The sequence below is a fragment of the Nannobrachium achirus genome (genome assembly GCF_963921795.1).
Source record: "Nannobrachium achirus genome assembly, chromosome: 14".
Lineage (NCBI taxonomy): Eukaryota > Metazoa > Chordata > Actinopteri > Myctophiformes > Myctophidae > Nannobrachium > Nannobrachium achirus.
In genome coordinates, this window is record NC_137821.1 from 35,701,387 (window position 1) to 35,719,917 (window position 18,531).

At 45.0% G+C, this 18,531-nt stretch overlaps 1 protein-coding gene across 1 annotated transcript in view; it reads left to right on the forward strand.

Annotated features, from left to right (window-relative positions):
• LOC308297989 (FHF complex subunit HOOK-interacting protein 1A-like) overlaps window positions 1-9,042 on the forward strand; it is a gene marked incomplete at both ends in the record, with an annotated part of 15,530 nt that extends 6,488 nt beyond the window's left edge. The window contains 10 exons of the mRNA XM_080741553.1: window positions 598-654; window positions 1,468-1,554; window positions 2,120-2,287; window positions 3,079-3,158; window positions 4,155-4,315; window positions 4,589-4,691; window positions 4,930-6,032; window positions 7,464-7,642; window positions 8,021-8,141; window positions 8,822-9,042. Of these exons, the coding sequence (XP_080597679.1) occupies window positions 598-654; window positions 1,468-1,554; window positions 2,120-2,287; window positions 3,079-3,158; window positions 4,155-4,315; window positions 4,589-4,691; window positions 4,930-6,032; window positions 7,464-7,642; window positions 8,021-8,141; window positions 8,822-9,042 (2,280 nt within the window). The remainder of the gene's footprint in view (window positions 1-597; window positions 655-1,467; window positions 1,555-2,119; window positions 2,288-3,078; window positions 3,159-4,154; window positions 4,316-4,588; window positions 4,692-4,929; window positions 6,033-7,463; window positions 7,643-8,020; window positions 8,142-8,821) is intronic.
• Window positions 9,043-18,531: the final 9,489 nt, after the last annotated feature.

The following is an 18,531-nucleotide window of genomic DNA, read 5'->3' on the forward strand; positions in this document are numbered from 1 at the left end:
CTTGAATAAAATATCTGCCACCACCATGTGAAGTCACCAATGTCCCCAAAAGCGGCCCGCTCTCGCATCACGATTCCTTCCCGGCCATTAAATGAGTGACTCAAACCTTTTGATTTGACACTGACGAAGGCTGGATAACCGAAACATTTGTATTCTAATCTAAGCCACATGGATGAAATAAAATAAAACAATCTTGATCTTGTCATTCTGGGTGTGACTCATAACTCATAACTATGAGAGTGTACAAGTGGACCCTTTTGGGGCCATTTGGTTCCATTTGAAAACTGTCAGAGCTACTGCATTTAAAGCATAACCACCCATATTCCTCAGTACCAGTAGATATGCAGCTGTGTGCATTGGTGACAGTGACTTGGTACTGTCTCCAATAATGTATTCATATTTGTCAAGGTGCGCTGTCACAATAATGTTTTCATATTCCTGGGAAGATTTCATACAGTACATGATGCTTGTGCACATACATTCAAATCAATACGAGGTGTCTCTATGCACTTATTTTGCATATCAATTCCACATTCTTCCTGGATTAACCAGTCCCTGTTTATTCCTAAATCTGTCCCCAAATGTGTTGATCACCAGGTGCCTGCTCTGGTTGACTTCCTGAACTCTCTGGACTTCTGTAATACTGTTATCAAGGTACACACACACACACACACACACACACACACACACACACACACACGCGCACACACGCACGCGCGCGCACACACACACACACACACACACACACACACACACACACACACACACACACACACACACACACACACACACACACACACACACACACACACACACACACACACACGCACGCATAAACACATGCATGTCAGCTGACATATGCCAAAGTTCCCACAGTAATTTCTCCAGTAAACATAGCAGTTTGAACTTGCCTGTGCTGTGTTAGCTGTTGTAGAACGGTCTGGTGATGGTTATCATCATAGCCACGATGCAGCCAAACGTTTGGACACTGCCAATACTCAGTCATAGCCTATGACAACCAGGATTAGCTCATTGTGGGCACCCTCAAACAACCCAAATATTTGCCACGTTTATCCAAGATGTTTTATCTGGCACAACACTGAAGGCCCCAGACACAGTCTATTTAATTTATTGGTCAATCAGTTCGGGAATCGATTTTTACAATTACACACCATTGCAGCCACTCATCGGACGACAATTTGTGTGCAAGAGGTCACAGACACACACACACACACACGCACACACGCACACGCACATGCACACACACACACACACACACACACACACACACACACACACACACACACACACACACACACACACACACACACACACACACACACACACACACACACACATTAACTCATGACTTCACTTATGTACGTACTGTTTACGTATATACCCCCCTTTATCTCTCTCTCCTTCTCTCTCTCTCTCTCTCTCTCTCTCTCTCTTCCTCCCTCCCAGGTGGCCCATCCCTCCATCAGGTCTCAGTTGCTAGGTTACATCTACAATGGTTTCCTGGTTCCTGTCCTGGCCCCTGCTCTGCACAAGGTAACAACACCTGTCCCTATTGGCTGATTGGCCTACTGTACCTCCTATAGTCCTGTATGCTGATTGGAAATGGGCCTAAAAACATATCTAATGTACAGTATCTGTCTGTCTGTTTCCCTCTACTGTCGTCCCACAGAACTCTGTACTGTGCTTGACCATGAATGTTACATAATGTTAAAATGTTCACAAATGTTTGAGGCCTCAAAGAAACAAGGAACACAGCATCTGTCTAAACCAGTGGTTCTCAAAGTGGATTCCAGGGACTCCTTTAGGGACGCCTAAATTGAACCATACAAGTCTGTAACTCTGACAGTGTACAAATGGAACCAAATATGTGGTTCCATTTTGTACACTGTCAGAGTTAAGGGGAGACCTTGAAATTTGAAGGTTTGAGAAACACTGGTCTAAACAACATGTTATCTTATGTTAAAATGTGTGTTTGTTTTCTTAGTGCTCTACATAGGTTGACTAGAGACTAATGTGTTTTGTGTGCATGTGCATGTGTGTGTGTGTGTGTGTGTGTGTGTGTGTGTGTGTGTGTGTGTGTGTGTGTGTGTGTGTGTAGGTGACAGTAGAGGAGGTGATGACGTCCACAGCCTATCTGGATCTGTTCCTGCGCTGCATCTCTGAGCCTGCTCTGCTGCACACCTTCCTGTCCTTCATCCTCATGCACGCGCACGACAACGTGCACATCCTGGACACACTGGTCAGCAGGGTCAACACTCCCTTCCAGGTGACACATGCATAAACACACACACACACACACACACACTTGCTCCAGACTAGACTTCACGATTACGTTTATTTCAAAGTTTTGCCTGAATTACTTTTAATGAACGATTATAAATGTAAAACATTGTGAATAGCAGATCTACAAGCTCACAATGCAACACAAATTCTGCACGAACCAGACCATACCTCAACCAGACCCGAAATTTAGGGTAGGTTAGGACCTAAAATATATGCTAATTAGTCAGGCCAGGCCAGGCCTCGGGCTCAATGAAAAAATAATAGAGATTTTTTAAATTATTTATATTACTCTTACTCTGTGATAGAGTTCTCAAATTCTTCCAGACCCCGACTCTACCCGACCCAACGTTTTCGGGCTGGGTAGGGCCTAAAATATATGCTTACTAGTCGGGCCGTGCTGGGCCTTGGGCCCGTCCAGTTAGGGCCCAGTTAGGGCGGGCCTTAATTTTCAGGTCCTTTGAGAACTCTAATTGTGAGTTTGGAGAGCTGCTATTTTCACTATTTTTGTACACCACCTTTGTAATAAATGAATGACGTATAATACAGTGTTAAGTGGTTACTCAGACTGATTGATTTAGTTGATTATAAAAAGTCTATTATATTTTAAATACTTTTTTGTCATTTATTATTCATTCAGTTAGGTTTTAAATATCAGTTTTGATATATTTTCACCGTTGTGTGTGTGTGTGTGTGTGTGTGTGTGTGTGTGTGTGTGTGTGTGTGTGCGCGCGCGCATGGTCGTGGTTATGTGCGTGTGCCTGCGTGTGTGTGCAGCTAGGTACTGTGTCTCTCTCTCTATTCAGGACTCTGATTGGTCTGTTCTGTGAAGACGTCATTCTTCAGCTCATCCTGAGGTCAGTTTAACATGGCTACTGAACACCCTTCCTGACCCAGCTCCTTGCACACAGGAACACATACACTCAATGCTCATCTCTGGCAGCTTGTTTGTCACGATGTTCTGGCAACAATTTACCAATATTCTGTGGTGTCGATTGTACAAGCCTAGTCCACGTCTATTCCAGAGCACAGCACACTTCTTGTTGGCTGACGCGCTGTCTCACCAAACAGCAGCAGCAAATTTGAACTTTTCTCAACTTTGATGCTTCACATTTTGTTGGCTACGCATCCTGCCACAGCAGAGAAATCAGCGTCCATACATGCATTGAACCTCACTACTTCCTCAGAATACTGCTGCTGGTGTGTTAGATCAGCTAACACAGGAAGCCCTTAAAACACACTGGACGGCGCTCCAAGCTTCCTAGATTCTTGGCTCCAGAACTGCAAAATGACCCCCCCCCCCCCCCCCCCCGCTGCTCAGTCAGTACTGCAGCAGACTCACTCCCCATTTTCCACTGCAGTCTGTAAACTGATGTTCATGTTCATGTCTCAAGTCTCTGATTTAACTTTTTTGTAAGTTACTTGTGATAAGAGCATCTGATAAATGCCTAAATGTGACATTATACAGTGATTCTTACCCTTTTTAATTTCAAGGATGCTTTATATGCATCAGGACGCTTTATACTGTATGCATTATTAGGCCTGAGACCCCAATTTCAATAGTTTCCATCTCTTTTACCCCACTCTATTGATGTCCTTTGAGTTAATTTAACTCTAACCCTGTACAAATTGAACCAAGTGGACCGTGATGGGGCCATTTGGTTCCATTCAGAGTTACAGACTCTGTAACTCAACTCAACTTAACTCAAATGTCATTTATGGAGCACCTTAAACATGACCAGTCAACATCTGGACCCCTGGTGGTCCCCTGACCTCACGTTGAGAATCAGTGTTTTATAATGTAACCAGTTGTTGACAGTAGAAGTGTGTGTATTGTGTGTGTTTTTGTGTAGATATCTGATCCCATGCGAGCATCTGGGCGTGAGGGAGCGCTCCTCTCTCACACAGAGAGACGTCTACTCCTCCTGCGCCTCCTCTCTGCTGCTCCTCATGCCCTCCTGGTGTCCACACACACACTCACACTCTGAGCACATACACTGGCCCAAAGGAGCAGGTGAGAACGCACACACACGCACCAACATGCATCGTCCGTAACCCCCATCACTTCACTGTGATTACCTTTCTGTCCAAATGGTGTGCATATTTTTATTTAACACATTTCCAAAAACTATAAAATAGATCATGTGTATTTCCATCAACTGCTGTATTCTGAGAGTTCAACAAGATCACATAATCAACTCCCTCTCTCTCTCTATCTTTCTGTCTCTCTGTATCTCTCTTTCTTTCTGTCTCTCTGTATCTCTCTCTCACTCTCTGTCTCTCACAGATGCAGACAGTGTTGGTTTCAGTCAAGGCTGTGAGTTTCCAATGGATGTGAATTACCTTCATTACCTCTGGGACGCAAGACTGGCTGTATCGACTGCTAACAGGTTAGCATGGACTACAATAGTTTAATTGAGGCTAGTTTTAGTCAAGTTCAAGTTTAGTGAAGCATAATTAGTTTTTCCTCCATTTTACTTTAGTTTTAGTTTACTTCAGTCCAATTTGGTCTCAATTAGTCTCTTCTAGCCTAATCTGGTTTGGGTTAGTTTAAAGACTTTCTAGTTTGGTTTATCCAAGTCAAGTGTTTCATTAGTGCCTATAACAGCCGGGGTGTATCTTATCCAGGGCGTGTCTCCTGTGGTCGGCTCCGTACGACGGCGTCTCCCCGCCGCCTCAGGACGAGGAAGAGGAAGACGACGAGGAAGAAGAGAAACACGGGAAACGAGAGAAGGATGGAGGGAGTGACGGAGAGGAGAGGAGGAGAAACCCACTGACCCCTCCCTCCACCCCCTCCTCCCTCTGCTCAGACTCCGTCTCCAGGGACAACCACCGCCTGGGCAGGTCTGTCTCCGCCCCGGAGGAGGAGCTAGAGTGGGACGATATGGCCTTGGACGATGAAAACGGCCAATCGGCCGCCGCTGCTCCCACGTGCCTCCAGGCCCCGCCCCCTTGCCACATACAGGCCATGCGCCGCAGTGCCGCCCTGCTGGTCAGGGGAGGAGCCTACAGCGAGGACACGGACTTCCTGTCCGACCTGGCCTCCACCTGCGACCTGGTCTCCACCCGCGACCTGGTCTCCCGGGGCGACGAGGCGGCCATTTTGAGTGTGGAGTGCCATGCGCCGGGAGCAAGCGGTTGTCAAGGCGGCGCGTCGCACGGACAGTCGACGCCGACGCGGAAGACGGTGCTGGAAGCCATCAGTAGCATCATGTCAACGAGAAGGAGAGAGGCAAGGACAGAGGAAAGGAGGAGAGGAGACGAGGGAAGGAGAGAGGAGGAGGAGAATCTTCACTCTAACATCAACGGACACGCTGACGCAACCCACACGCGTGAAACGCACACACAAAGCCAACACACACGCCACAACGCACACACACAAAGGACAGCCAATAGTCATGCTGAATGTGAGACATGTGACCCCTCCGTTACTTTGACGAACGGCGTCGACTCGCCGCCCGCTGCGGGAGCCGGCGACATCGGTGACAACTTCCTGTCCCAGTACCGGGCGCTCATGATGTCACTGGGAGCGGAGCCGGACGGCGACGATGACATCGCCGACGGCATGGCGGCTTTCCGCGGGCGAGTGCGCGCGCTGATAGAGAAACAGGAAGAGGAGGGGCTAGAGCAGGAAGTGGACTTTGACGGATGGGAGGAAAGGGGAGGAGGAGACGGAGAGGGAGGAGGAGAAGAGTGGAGGAGAGAGAGGAAGGTTGGAGTTCCATTTACAGGTTGGTTGTTTTTATGACACATGTGTGTCTCCCCGTACACACACCTAAGCACACATTCACACATTTTAATTCCTTTATAAAACATTACAATATCTTTCAGTTGCTTCTGATGCCATACGTACTAAAATAACACGTGTGTCGGTGCATGGCTCCAAACAAACAAAATGCAACACACAAACGCACATGAACATTAAATTATATTACCAACACCAGGGAGATGATGGGTACAGGAAACACTTTCTCCTCCAAATAGAGAGACTGCCTATAATGCAAGAGATTGCGCAATATTTGACAAGCTGCTTTGCCTTACACTTGGACAACCTCATAATCCTCAAGACCCTGAACACAAGCCTGTGGAAATGTCCCAAACTTTGAAAGTGGTTAACCATTTAAAACCCAGCATCCATATTTCACAAAAACACCAGATCTACAAGCTCACAATGCATCGCAATATGGTGTGTCGTATGCTTGTAGATCGGCTAATTTTGACGAAGAGATCTGGAGTAGACGGGGGAAAAGTGGCCCAAGTACAGAGCTAACTCGGGTCCAGTTTACTAAATTTAGATTTTAACCCATTAAACTGGGAAATAATCTGTGTCATTTTAGATATTAGCCCATTCAGGCCGGGAACACATTTTGCTGTTTGGGAGGGGCTTACAGTACATGTACAGTATGTAGCAACATATTTGTTTTGTAGGCTAATTTCTGATTTAGCCCTATTCTATAGGTTAGGCCTAAATGGGTTAGTGTTGGTTATCAAAAAAAGCTTGCAGCGCGACAAAAAGTGAACTTGTACATCTGCTGTTTTGGAATGTTTTTCTAAAATCTTGAAGGCATTTGTAGAATCAGCCTCAGGTCTCAATGGGTTCACACTAGGACATTCACCAAATATTAGAATATTCGAATATCAAAGTCACGTTGTTCTCTGAAGTCGAATATTCGTTTTTTATTATTATTATTATTGTTTTCTCTTTAAAAAAATATATGGTTTATAAAGCTTGGCTAGATAGGAAGTCATAAGAATGAGTTGTGAATGAATTTGTTAATGCTCTATACTGGGGGTTCTCAAACCTTTTTAGGCTGTGACCCCCAAAATAAACATATTTGAACTGGGGACCCCCACCCTGACAAGCACTTGGAATTGTGGGTATTACATTTAATGTGACTCGGTTCCGCACATAAGTATTGTGAAAATAGCAGATCTACATGCTCACAACGCCTCGGGTTGCGAGGCGTTGTGAGCATGTAGATCGGCTATTTTCACAAAGTTTGGCCAGTCCTGTCGAATATTCGACTATTCGAATACTTTGAGGTCGAATAATTCGAACACTAAAAATCACTATTCGTGAATGCCCTAGTTCACACCTCATTGATATGCAGCCATTCACCCCGCACTGCTCCAATCCCTCATTGGTTGTTGCTTCCCGTCAGGTCCGTTCCTCAGCGTTCTGTTGTCTCGTCTGGAGAACCTCCTGGAGAACTCCATCTCTGTCAACCTGCTGCTCACCGGCCTGCTGGCTCAGCTGGCCTCGCACCCGCAACCTCTGCTCAGACACTTCCTGCTCAACACACACGTTCAGTACCAGCCCAACGTGCGCACGCTGTACCAGGTAAACACACACACACGCACACAACCAGCTAAACAATACTGTGCACTATACCAGGTAAACACACACACACACACACACAACCAGCTAAACAATACTGCGCACTATACCAGGTAAACACACACACACGCACACAACCAGCAAAACAATACTGCGCACTATACCAGGTAAACACACAGACATTGATTGGTTGTTTTTTTATAGGCGAAAACGCACATACAAGAAGATATATTTGTACATAATTCGGTCAGATAAAACAAAATATGTGTGTGTGTGTGTGTGTGTGTGTGTGTGTGTGTGTGTGTGTGTGTGTGTGTGTGTGTGTGTGTGTGTGTGTGTGTGTGTGTGTGTGTGTGTGTGTGTGTGCGTGCGTGTGTGTAGGTGCTGGTTTCAGTGCGTGTGCAGATAGAACAGTATGTGTCCAGCAGACCAGAATGGCCGGCAGTCATCACTCAGGCATGGAGGTTCCTACTGGCTAAAGACCAGCACATGAAGATCAGAGGTACAGTATACACATACACACACACACACACACACACACACACACACACACACACACACACACACACACACGTGCACATTTTCATTAACCCATTCAAAAAGGAAAAGCATCTAATTTATGTCATTTTAGATTTTAGCTATTGTTTTTCTTAGGATTTTGAAGGCACTTTTCGAATTGGCCTCAGGTCTATGCCTTGAATGTATAGAGATTTCTTTGTTTTTGTCGAATTACCAAACCAACAATTTGAGGAGACGTTTTTTGGGGGGGTTACTACTTTAATTGTCTTTCATTCATCTATGCAGTCGGCTACTCCTCTGGACTGGTAGTACTTCTCAAAAGTTTTGATTTCAAAGACCCCCCTATAACTCGAGAGTGTACAAATGGGACCAAATGGATCAGTTTTGTTGTATTTGTACGCTCTAAGAGTTACAGAACTGTAAGGGTCCATTTTAATTGTACCCCCTCAAGGAACCCCAAGGGTCCCTGGACTTTGAGAATCCATGCTAGTTAAAATGCATTTGCATTTAACTCTGTGTTGAAGAGAGGTATAACGTAGCTTTTCAACTTTTAATAACTTTTAATTATCTCTCTCTCTCTCTCTCTCTCTCTCTCTCTCTCTCTCTCTCTCTCTCTCTCTCTCTCTCTCTCTCTCTCTCTCTCTCTCTCCCTCCCTCTCTCAGAGCTGATCCAGTCATCCCCAGGTGATGACATCACGGTGGACTCTGACAGACCGCCACATGGTTCCAGAGCGGCCGATGGCTCGGTCCTGCCCCCCTGCCCGCCCATCCCCCCCCAGGCCCGGAGCAGAGTGTTCGCTGTCATCCTGTACGCCGAGTTCCTGAAGGAGCTGGCCGCCATCGCCCAGGAGCACAGCGTAGCACCGGGGCTGGCAACGTTATGACGTTTTACATTGCGATTAGTTGTCACTCAAATAATTGCGATTAGCGAATTTACCGGAATTGTGTTTTTTGTCATTGACAATTACGTTACTGTTTGGCTTGTAGGCTTTGAAGTTGCACATGGCAGATATGACACATAACCTAAATATACAAAGGAATTACTAACATATTTGACGTTATACTTAAAAAATAACATTGATAGAGGAAATAGCCGATCTACAAGCTACAACAAAATGTCGCATTGCAACGTGTTGTGAGCTTGTAGATCGGCTATTTCCACTATTTATGGACATTTTTCTATGGAAACGATTATGACGATTATGACAAAATAACTGCGATTATGTCAAATAATTGCGATTAGACAATTATGTAATAATTGTGACAGGCCTAGGCCCTACGTAGCACCAGACCACTCAGCACTTGAACTCCCAAGTTTCTCTGATCTGGGGGGAACGTTCGCCAGAAATAGCTGATGTCCAAGCTCACGAGGGGTGAACATGCGACGCGTTGTGAGCTTGGAGATCAGCTATTTCCGAGGAAAAGATTTTGTGTAGAAGGAGACGAGAGCAGACGAGCACAGTCGCAACTCGGGTCCGTTTTATCACTGTGTATATCGAGGGTTTAAGTTGTTCTATTCTCCTGGTGTGATCACAGACAGATTAAATCTGTCCTACCATTCAAAGCAATACTAGAGGTCCTGGTAGGATATAAAACCAGCTGTACGAGAGGTCTTTGGAGGATAGAAATCCAACAAGTAGGTCGGGAGTGGCTTGTTGTCGGAACCAGCCGGTAACACACAGGAGTCTGTCCCTGTTACAATGCGCTAGAGACCCCTGGGAGATGGACTGCTGAGGTGGAGCGCCACACCTACCATCAGCTCCCAGTACTTGCCGCACGACTTGCCAAGCCGTGCTACTCATACGCTGAGTTGGCGGTGCCCAGAATCGAACCCATGACCTTGCGGAGGCGAGAGCTCTACCGACTGAGCTACCCGGGCACAAATAGAAATCCAGCAATACTAGAAATCCTGGTAGGTACCAGCAGTACGAACGGTCCTGATAGGATAGAAAACCAGCAGTACGAACGGTCCTGATAGGATAGAAAACCAGCAGTAGAGGTACTGTGTCAAGGAAACATTGCCAAGATAGTTAAACTGGCTACACAGTCATTTATCTTGGGACTCGAACTCATGAGATTTCTGTTCTAGGATCTCACCATAGAATCATTATCTAGCCATCAGCCCACAGTGGCCTTGTAAGCCATTTGTATTTATATGTTGTATTATTTTATAATGCAGTATCATTCAGACGTACAGTATACAGTACTCCCGTCAGAACTTGTGTGGGAAAAACAACTGATTATTTGTATTGATCGTTTGTATATAAACACAATGAGATTATTTTAATGATGCTCTAATATATTCTTGTGTGGCAGTGTGAATACCTTTGTGTTTACAGACTGGTACATATTTTGTATTTAACTGAAGAAATTGTACAGTTTGATTACAAATTATATTTATAGCCTTATACGGTTTCCATACTGTTAGCTGATACATAAAGATGTTCCTTTTATTGTGTCATGCGTCTCTTTGTGATGATAGTGGGTTGATATCCCATAATTATTGTATTTTTGTCATGTTTAATTCGTGGTTATTACTACATCTATCAGTCTGTTTTTGTTTCTTAATCACTTAAAAATAACGGTCTCCTTATTTTAACTGAAGAGTTTGTTCCCTTCAGAGTTTTGTGTTGACATCAGTCACATTTCAAATAAACAACTTCTGAAATACCAGTATGTTTTGTTTGCCAACGCCTTCCTAACTTGTGGCAAATGATGTCAGAAGAACATAGTAGGTCTATAAGTCCATTTTCAACAGATTGTTCCATTTTCAACACCATTTTCCATTTCAACACCTTGTTCCAGCTCGATGGTAGACTCGAGAGAGGAATGCTGCTCCCATCCCTCCTAGGGCTGACATTGCTGGTATAGAGGGAAATGATAGGTGAAACATGTATTTATTGTTTTGTTGTGTAAACACAGTGCAAAGTTGCATACTAGGCCTTTAAATGGTGTGTTTGAAAGAGTATTTAAACTGACTTGTATTGGACATACTGAAAAATGCTGTTTGAACGCCATCTAGTGTCCACCAGCAGACACTACATCGTCTGAAGATGTATTTCGGATTTTAAATCATTCACCTAATCACCTTTAAATGGTCATTGTCATTGACAATGAATTTGGTGCTTAAAGTTAAATATTTAAAAAAAAAACTACAAATTATTTCTACTCTCAAGCATGCAAGTCCACAATAAGTTGGAATGTTACAATTGTTTATTGGTTAAAAGTTCAGGCATGTTTGTCCACAGTAAGCTGTATTATAAAAAAGTGCAAAGAACATTTGCACCCAATGTCATTTAAACACACTGACCCTTTGGCTGAAGTATCGAGCGTTTTTTGGCATTTGGCATTTTTTTTGCCTCACTCAGTCCACTGAACTTTACAGTATTAGATATTGATATTCATTTCATCATATCATATATATAATAATTAAAAACAAACTATAGGAAACATAACATTAAGAGACCCATAATGTGTCTGTGTGACCGACCCATAGATGGGGTCGCGCCAAACGGAGCCAACTATTGGGATACAGTTTGGTCTAATTCTGTAATTAAATCAACAAAGTAGATTTATTTGAGGTAATTGTACTCTAAGTAAGTGTGTTAACATGTTCTAGGGGGGGTTGAACCCCAAACCCCCGTTGGGGGGTCGTAAACCCGATTTTTAAAAAGTGTGAAACTGAGCAAAAAATGAAGAAAATGAACGCAGCTGCCGCCCCGAGCGTCGCGGCGGCGGCGGCGATGATTGCCGATGAATGACGAACAGGCGACAGCCAAGAACAGCAGCTGCGTTCAGATAGTTCGAGAGTTCCAACCTATGGTTCCAAGTAACTGACTCAGTTTCAGACTTTATAAACATCGGGTTTCCTACAATTTGTTTTTAATGATTATTATTATTATTTGTATTATTATTATTATTATTATTAAACGCTCCCAAAAAAGCTAACATCAATAACAATTCTTCAATGCCCTGCTTGCTTTTCTTAACAATAAGATACGCGGGCTTGCCTCACCTGGTTGAGATATTGGACTCACGTGGGATACCCGGGTTCGAAGCCGGGTGGGGAGGTTCGGATCATCTCCGTTATATAGACCTATAGCCTATATAGTTTACTATATGTGTGTTGTGCATGTTGTGCATGCAATATTCATGTTGTTGTATAGGCCTACTTGTATGCACGTCGTATAGACGGCGTGCGAACGCTGGCCTGTTTTTGGTTGTTTTTTGGTGTGGCAGGTCTGACTTGGACGTCGTATGCACGGCGTCGCCCGCCGGTTGTGTGAGTGGGCAGAGGACAGAGTCTGTAGAAAAGGCGTCACATTAACGTCTTTGTGCAACATTTAAATATGGCCTTCGGATTGAAATCGAAGTGTTTATAGATTGCCTCATGAAAACCCTGTACATAGGCCTATATAATAGGCCTTTATCTGTGATACTTGCTTTGGCATGTAAACGTATGTTTTCTCATGCCAATAAAGCTCCTTTGAATTGAATTGCAAGAGATGACTCACAATTTGTATGTATTTGGCCACAGACCCCCATGTTGGCCACAGACCCCCATGGGAAGACATGTAGATTGTTATTTAAAACAGCAACAAAAATTGCCTTCCTGTCCAAAAGCAAGCCAGGAATTGAATTTATAACCTTCTGACTCTCGGGAAGATTTTCAGGCCAGTGAGCCACTGAGCTTAATTGAAACATTTTGTCTGGATAATATAAGAAAATGTAGAGCCGTGTTAAACATTCAAACATCTAGACAAGCAACAGCAACAACAGACTATAGACAAACATTTTCCTTTTGTAACGTTGTTTGTTGTTCCTCTATTAAGAGAAAAATACCAAAATGGTACAAGCAGCAAGTAGCTCAATGAGTTAGGATGCTAAGTCAATGATACAGAGGCTGTGGGTTAAATCCAATTGAAGTCTTTACTTTAAAGACTGATTTCCAGCAGAATAACTTCACAATCTGGGGGAGGACCACCAAGCAGACCCCGCCTCAACCACGGCCAGATTTGAACGAATTTATTAAAGGTATTCTACTTACAGTTACAGACCGCATTACTAGTCCGCTGCACCAGCACGGTGAGGTCGTCTATGCTTTCTGAACTGGTTTTGAAGTTATTCTGCTGGAAATCAGTTTTCAAAGTAAGATCATCAGTGGGGCTTGAACCCACAGCCACTGTATCATCAGTATCCTAACTCATTAAGCTACTTAAGGCCTACTGCTTGGAGCACACAGTAGGCTAATTGTCTTTTTGAGTGGTGGTCTCACCACTCCTGTAATTCGCTTTCACAATGTTACTGGCTGGCTGGCCGGCCGTGTATGTCTGTCGCCTGCCATACCTCTCCTGACCACACACAGACCACAAACCCACACACACACACACACACACACACACACACACACACACACACACAAATGTCCGCGACTGGGTGGCTGCAACAGCACGCACAACGTTGTGTGTGTGTGTGGCTGCTCGCTGCTAATGTTGCAGCCGGAGACATAACTCTGAGCATGGAGAAAAGTCCCACGCTGAGGTAAACGCAATGTTGTGGTTTCATTGGAAGTGGCGTGCGCTGAATGGAGCTCCCTGCAATTGTGTTCCACTACTTTACCTTGCATTGGATGTTTATTTTTCGGCGCTGTTGTGTGCACTCTGCACTGCAGCCTCGTCCGTCCGTCCGTCCGTCCGTCCGTCCGTCCGTTCAACACACATCACATCACCAAGTAAATCCTGGCTTATACTTCTTCATCACGGCGTGTTCCGTGACAAAATGTGGCTGATCTACAAGCTCACAACGCCTCGCATCCGCGACGCGTTGTGAGCTTGTAGATCTGCTATTTTCCAGGCGCAGAAACTTGCAGCGCAGCGCACGTTATTATTTTTATGATTTAATAATCTAACATAGCCTACTATTTAAACACTTTCACAAGCCACAGTGTGGCTTAATATTCACATTAAGGGTAACAAGCAGGCACGTAGTGTTGGGAAAGTTCACTTTAAAAACGAACTAGTTCAAGTTCAAGTTCAGAACTTCTAAAATGAACTAGTTCATTTTTAGTTCATAATTCCCCATTATGAACTAAAGTTCATGGTTCCCCAAAATGAACTACATAGTTCTTTTTTAGTTCTTTTTTTAACCATATTTTTTTTATACTTTTGGCAATTCAAAAAAAAAAGGAAAAAATATATATAAAGGCAGAAGGAGCGAATACACTTCCCGGCAGCGGCGTCTGCCGCAGCGTCGTCGGACTTGCCGAACAGCCGCGGCAATGATTCCTATGCCGTGGCAATTATACCTAATCCGTGGCAACGCCGGACAGACCGTCAATGTGCAGCAATGGAACTGCATCTGCCGCTGTTGCCGAACCCCCCCCCCCCCACACACACAACACACACACACACACACACACACACACACACACACACACACACACGCACGCAGGCACGCACACGCACGAATGCACACCCACGCACACAAGCACCATGATCAGCATGCTCATATCAATAATGTAGGCTATAAATAAATGAATAAAGTATTAAAAACAGTCACGTCTGCTCCGGTGGTCGCCTCCGCCTCCGCCGGCCGCCGGACCAGCCGCCGGAGGCCACCGGTGCCTCCGCCGCCGCCGCCGCCGCCTCCGCCTCCGCCGGCCGCCGGACCAGCCACCGGAGGAGCCGCCGGTACCTCTGCCGCCGCCGGTGCCTCCGCCGCCGCCGGTGCCTCCGCCGGAGGCCTCCGCCGCCTCCGCCGGTGCCTCCGCCGCCGCCGGTGCCGCCGCCGGAGCCGGTGCCCTCCGCCGGAGCCTCCGCCGCCGCCGGTGACTCCTGACCCACCGCCGGTTCAGAACCGGAGCCGCCGCCGACAGTGTTGCGCTGACGGAGATGGATCTGTCTGTCTGTTTTGCGTGCTGCTGGCATCTACCCCCCCCCCCCCCCTCCCCCTCACGGCCCGGCCTGGCCGTTTAATTATCCATTTCCTTCTCATATCAGTCATATTCCATTTTACCCCCTCACCCCGAATATATATAACCTTCATTTTTCTTTGCAGCTAAATTAACTAAAGGTTCTCCTTAATCGAATTCATCATATGTTTGTTTCAACACATGTTCTTCATTATTATTATTTAAGCATATGGTTTCTCTGCGCTTGTCATGCGTAAATCTTTGGATTCAGGGTTCAGGGCTGACCATGCAGCATTGTTCTACCTGGAAGGCTTATCACCAGCTACTAGCGACGTTTACTTTAAGCTTCATGGTTTGATGGAGGGACAATTAAAACATGATTTATATACAGTACACTGAATGAATACAGACACTTCACAGATATACAGTACTTAAAATTAGAACAATCCTTTGAGAATTGACCGACCTATAAGGCTTTGAGCGCCCACCGAGCAGCGCCGTATGTTGCTGGCTTAATTTATTAATTATTAGGATCAATAAATATAGTCTATATGTCCATAACGGCTATTTTTCGCTGTTTGTGACCAATCCCGATCCTCCGCGGGTCGTTCTGGCTGCAGGGGGTCTGTCATGTTATCAAATGATATCGCCGGCCCAAAACTAAAGTACATGGAATATAGGCTACTGACAAGGCGCACATTCGCACAACGCTATAGGCTCTTATTAATCAGAGGACATAATAGAGAAAGGTGCGTGTGGGGACTGAACTGGACCCTCCTGTCTATATACTTTCCTGTGCGTCTTTGACCTACTGTACCAACCACAACAGCACCGCACCAGTGCTTATTACTGCCAATTTTGCTTATTTACGCACGCACGCACGCACCATGATCAGCAGTGGACCAGCGTGCTCATATAGTCGATAATGTACAAATTGGCGGCGGCCGCAGTGTTGCAGCTGCCGGAGATGGGTCTGTCTGTCTGTCTGTCTGTCTGTCTGTCTGTCTGTCTGTCTGTCTGCCTGTCTGTCTGTCTGTCTGTCTGTCTGTCTGTCTGTCTGTCTGTCTGTCTGTCTGTCTGTCTGTACAACCCTTTCCTTAGTAGCCTAGTAGTAGACCTAATAATAATAATAATCAATGTCCCTCCCTCAACCTCGCCTCTCTCCACTTCTATCTATCCATTTTACGCACACCTGTTTTGCGCGCTGCGCGCGTCTAACCCGCCCCACAAACACTCTCTCTCTCTCTCTCTCTCTCTCTCTCTCTCTCTCTCTCTCTCTCTCTCTCTCTCTCTCTCTCTCTCTCTCTCTCTCTCATTTGTTTCTATTTCCTAAATAAATAAGCAGCAGCAGTTAACAAAATGTGATGCTGGCGCTGTCAATTAAATGATCAGATCGTTTTTGTCTGGATCTTAAGCCTCTGTTGTTGAGTGTTGAGTCGTTACTGCATATGTTTCCATTCTGTAGAACAGTGCTTATGCCAGGAACCACCATTTGCTATAGCAAACGTTTTCATTTCTAGGACCCCAGTTTGACATGCATGAAGCTACGGACCCCAATTTAATGGCATTTCTATCTCTGGGACCTGTAATCCATATCAAAATCAACGTTCATTTAACCCAAATGGGCCCTTTACATTGACCAAAGCGTTTCAGCACCATGGACAGCACTCTCCATTTGTTTTTCTTATTTTTTTGCGATAGATCAAGGCAGAAGAGATAGATAGATAGATAGATAGATAGATAGATAGATAGATAGATAGATAGATAGATAGATTGTAGAAGTGAGAAGTACATACCACATTTCAGCATAAGTTATAGCATTTTATTGAGTGGGTTATCAAATCATAACTTCTAGTTGAACTATTGAAATTGCTTGAGTGCTGGGACTGGGTTAAAACCGAATCCAAATGCACATAATTAATTGGAGACAAAAAAAGAAAGCAGTGCTGTTTGGTTTCGAATAGGCCTGCACATATGAGACAGATGAAAACTTTACATTTATTTTATAAAGGAGACACTCTGTTGCCCGCCTCGCGATCTGTCCGTCCGTAAACTATTATAGGCCTACAATTAAAATGAATACAATAAGGCATAGGCCTATACTGTATATTTGGGACTAGGCTGGGGGGGATAAAAACGAAGGGAAAATATGGGCATTGGGGGGAAAAGTAAGTAATCCCAGAGCGCTTGTCTGTGTGTGTGTTGTGTGTGTGTGTGTGCTGTGTGTGTGTGTGTGTGTGTGTGTGTGTGTGTGTGTGTGTGTGTGTGTGTGTGTGTGTGTGTGTGTGTGTGTGTGTGTGTGTGTGTGTGAGAGAGAGATAGAGTGTTTGTGGGGCGGGTTAGACGCGCGCAGCGCGCAAAACAGGTGTGCGTAAAATAGGTCTACTACTAGGCTACTAAGGAAAGGGTTGGACAGACAGACAGACAGACAGACAGACAGACAGACAGACAGGCAGACAGGCAGACAGACAGACAGACAGACAGACAGACAGACAGACAGACAGACAGACAGACAGACCCATCTCCGGCAGCTGCAACACTGCGGCCGCCGCCAATTTTGTACATTATCGACTATATGAGCACGCTGGTCCACTGCTGATCATGGTGCGTGCGTGCGTGCGTAAATAAGCAAAATTGGCAGTAATAAGCACTGGTGCGGTGCTGTTGTGGTTGGTACAGTAGGTCAAAGACGCACAGGAAAGTATATAGACAGGAGGGTCCAGTTCAGTCCCCACACGCACCTTTCTCTATTATGTCCTCTGATTAATAAGAGCCTATAGCGTTGTGCGAATGTGCGCCTTGTCAGTAGCCTATATATTCCATGTACTTTAGTTTTGGGCCGGCGATATCATTTGATAACATGACAGACCCCCTGCAGCCAGAACGACCCGCGGAGGATCGGGATTGGTCACAAACAGCGAAAAATAGCCGTTATGGACATATAGACTATATTTATTGATCCTAATAATTAATAAATTAAGCCAGCAACATACGGCGCTGCCTCGGTGGGCGCTCAAAGCCTTATAGGTCGGTCAATTCTCAAAGGATTGTTCTAATTTTAAGTACTGTATATCTGTGAAGTGTCTGTATTCATTCAGTGTACTGTATATAAATCATGTTTTAATTGTCCCTCCATCAAACCATGAAGCTTAAAGTAAACGTCGCTAGTAGCTGGTGATAAGCCTTCCAGGTAGAACAATGCTGCATGGTCAGCCCTGAACCCTGAATCCAAAGATTTACGCATGACAAGCGCAGAGAAACCATATGCTTAAATAATAATAATGAAGAACATGTGTTGAAACAAACATATGATGAATTCGATTAAGGAGAACCTTTAGTTAATTTAGCTGCAAAGAAAAATGAAGGTTATATATATTCGGGGTGAGGGGGTAAAATGGAATATGACTGATATGAGAAGGAAATGGATAATTAAACGGCCAGGCCGGGCCGTGAGGGGGAGGGG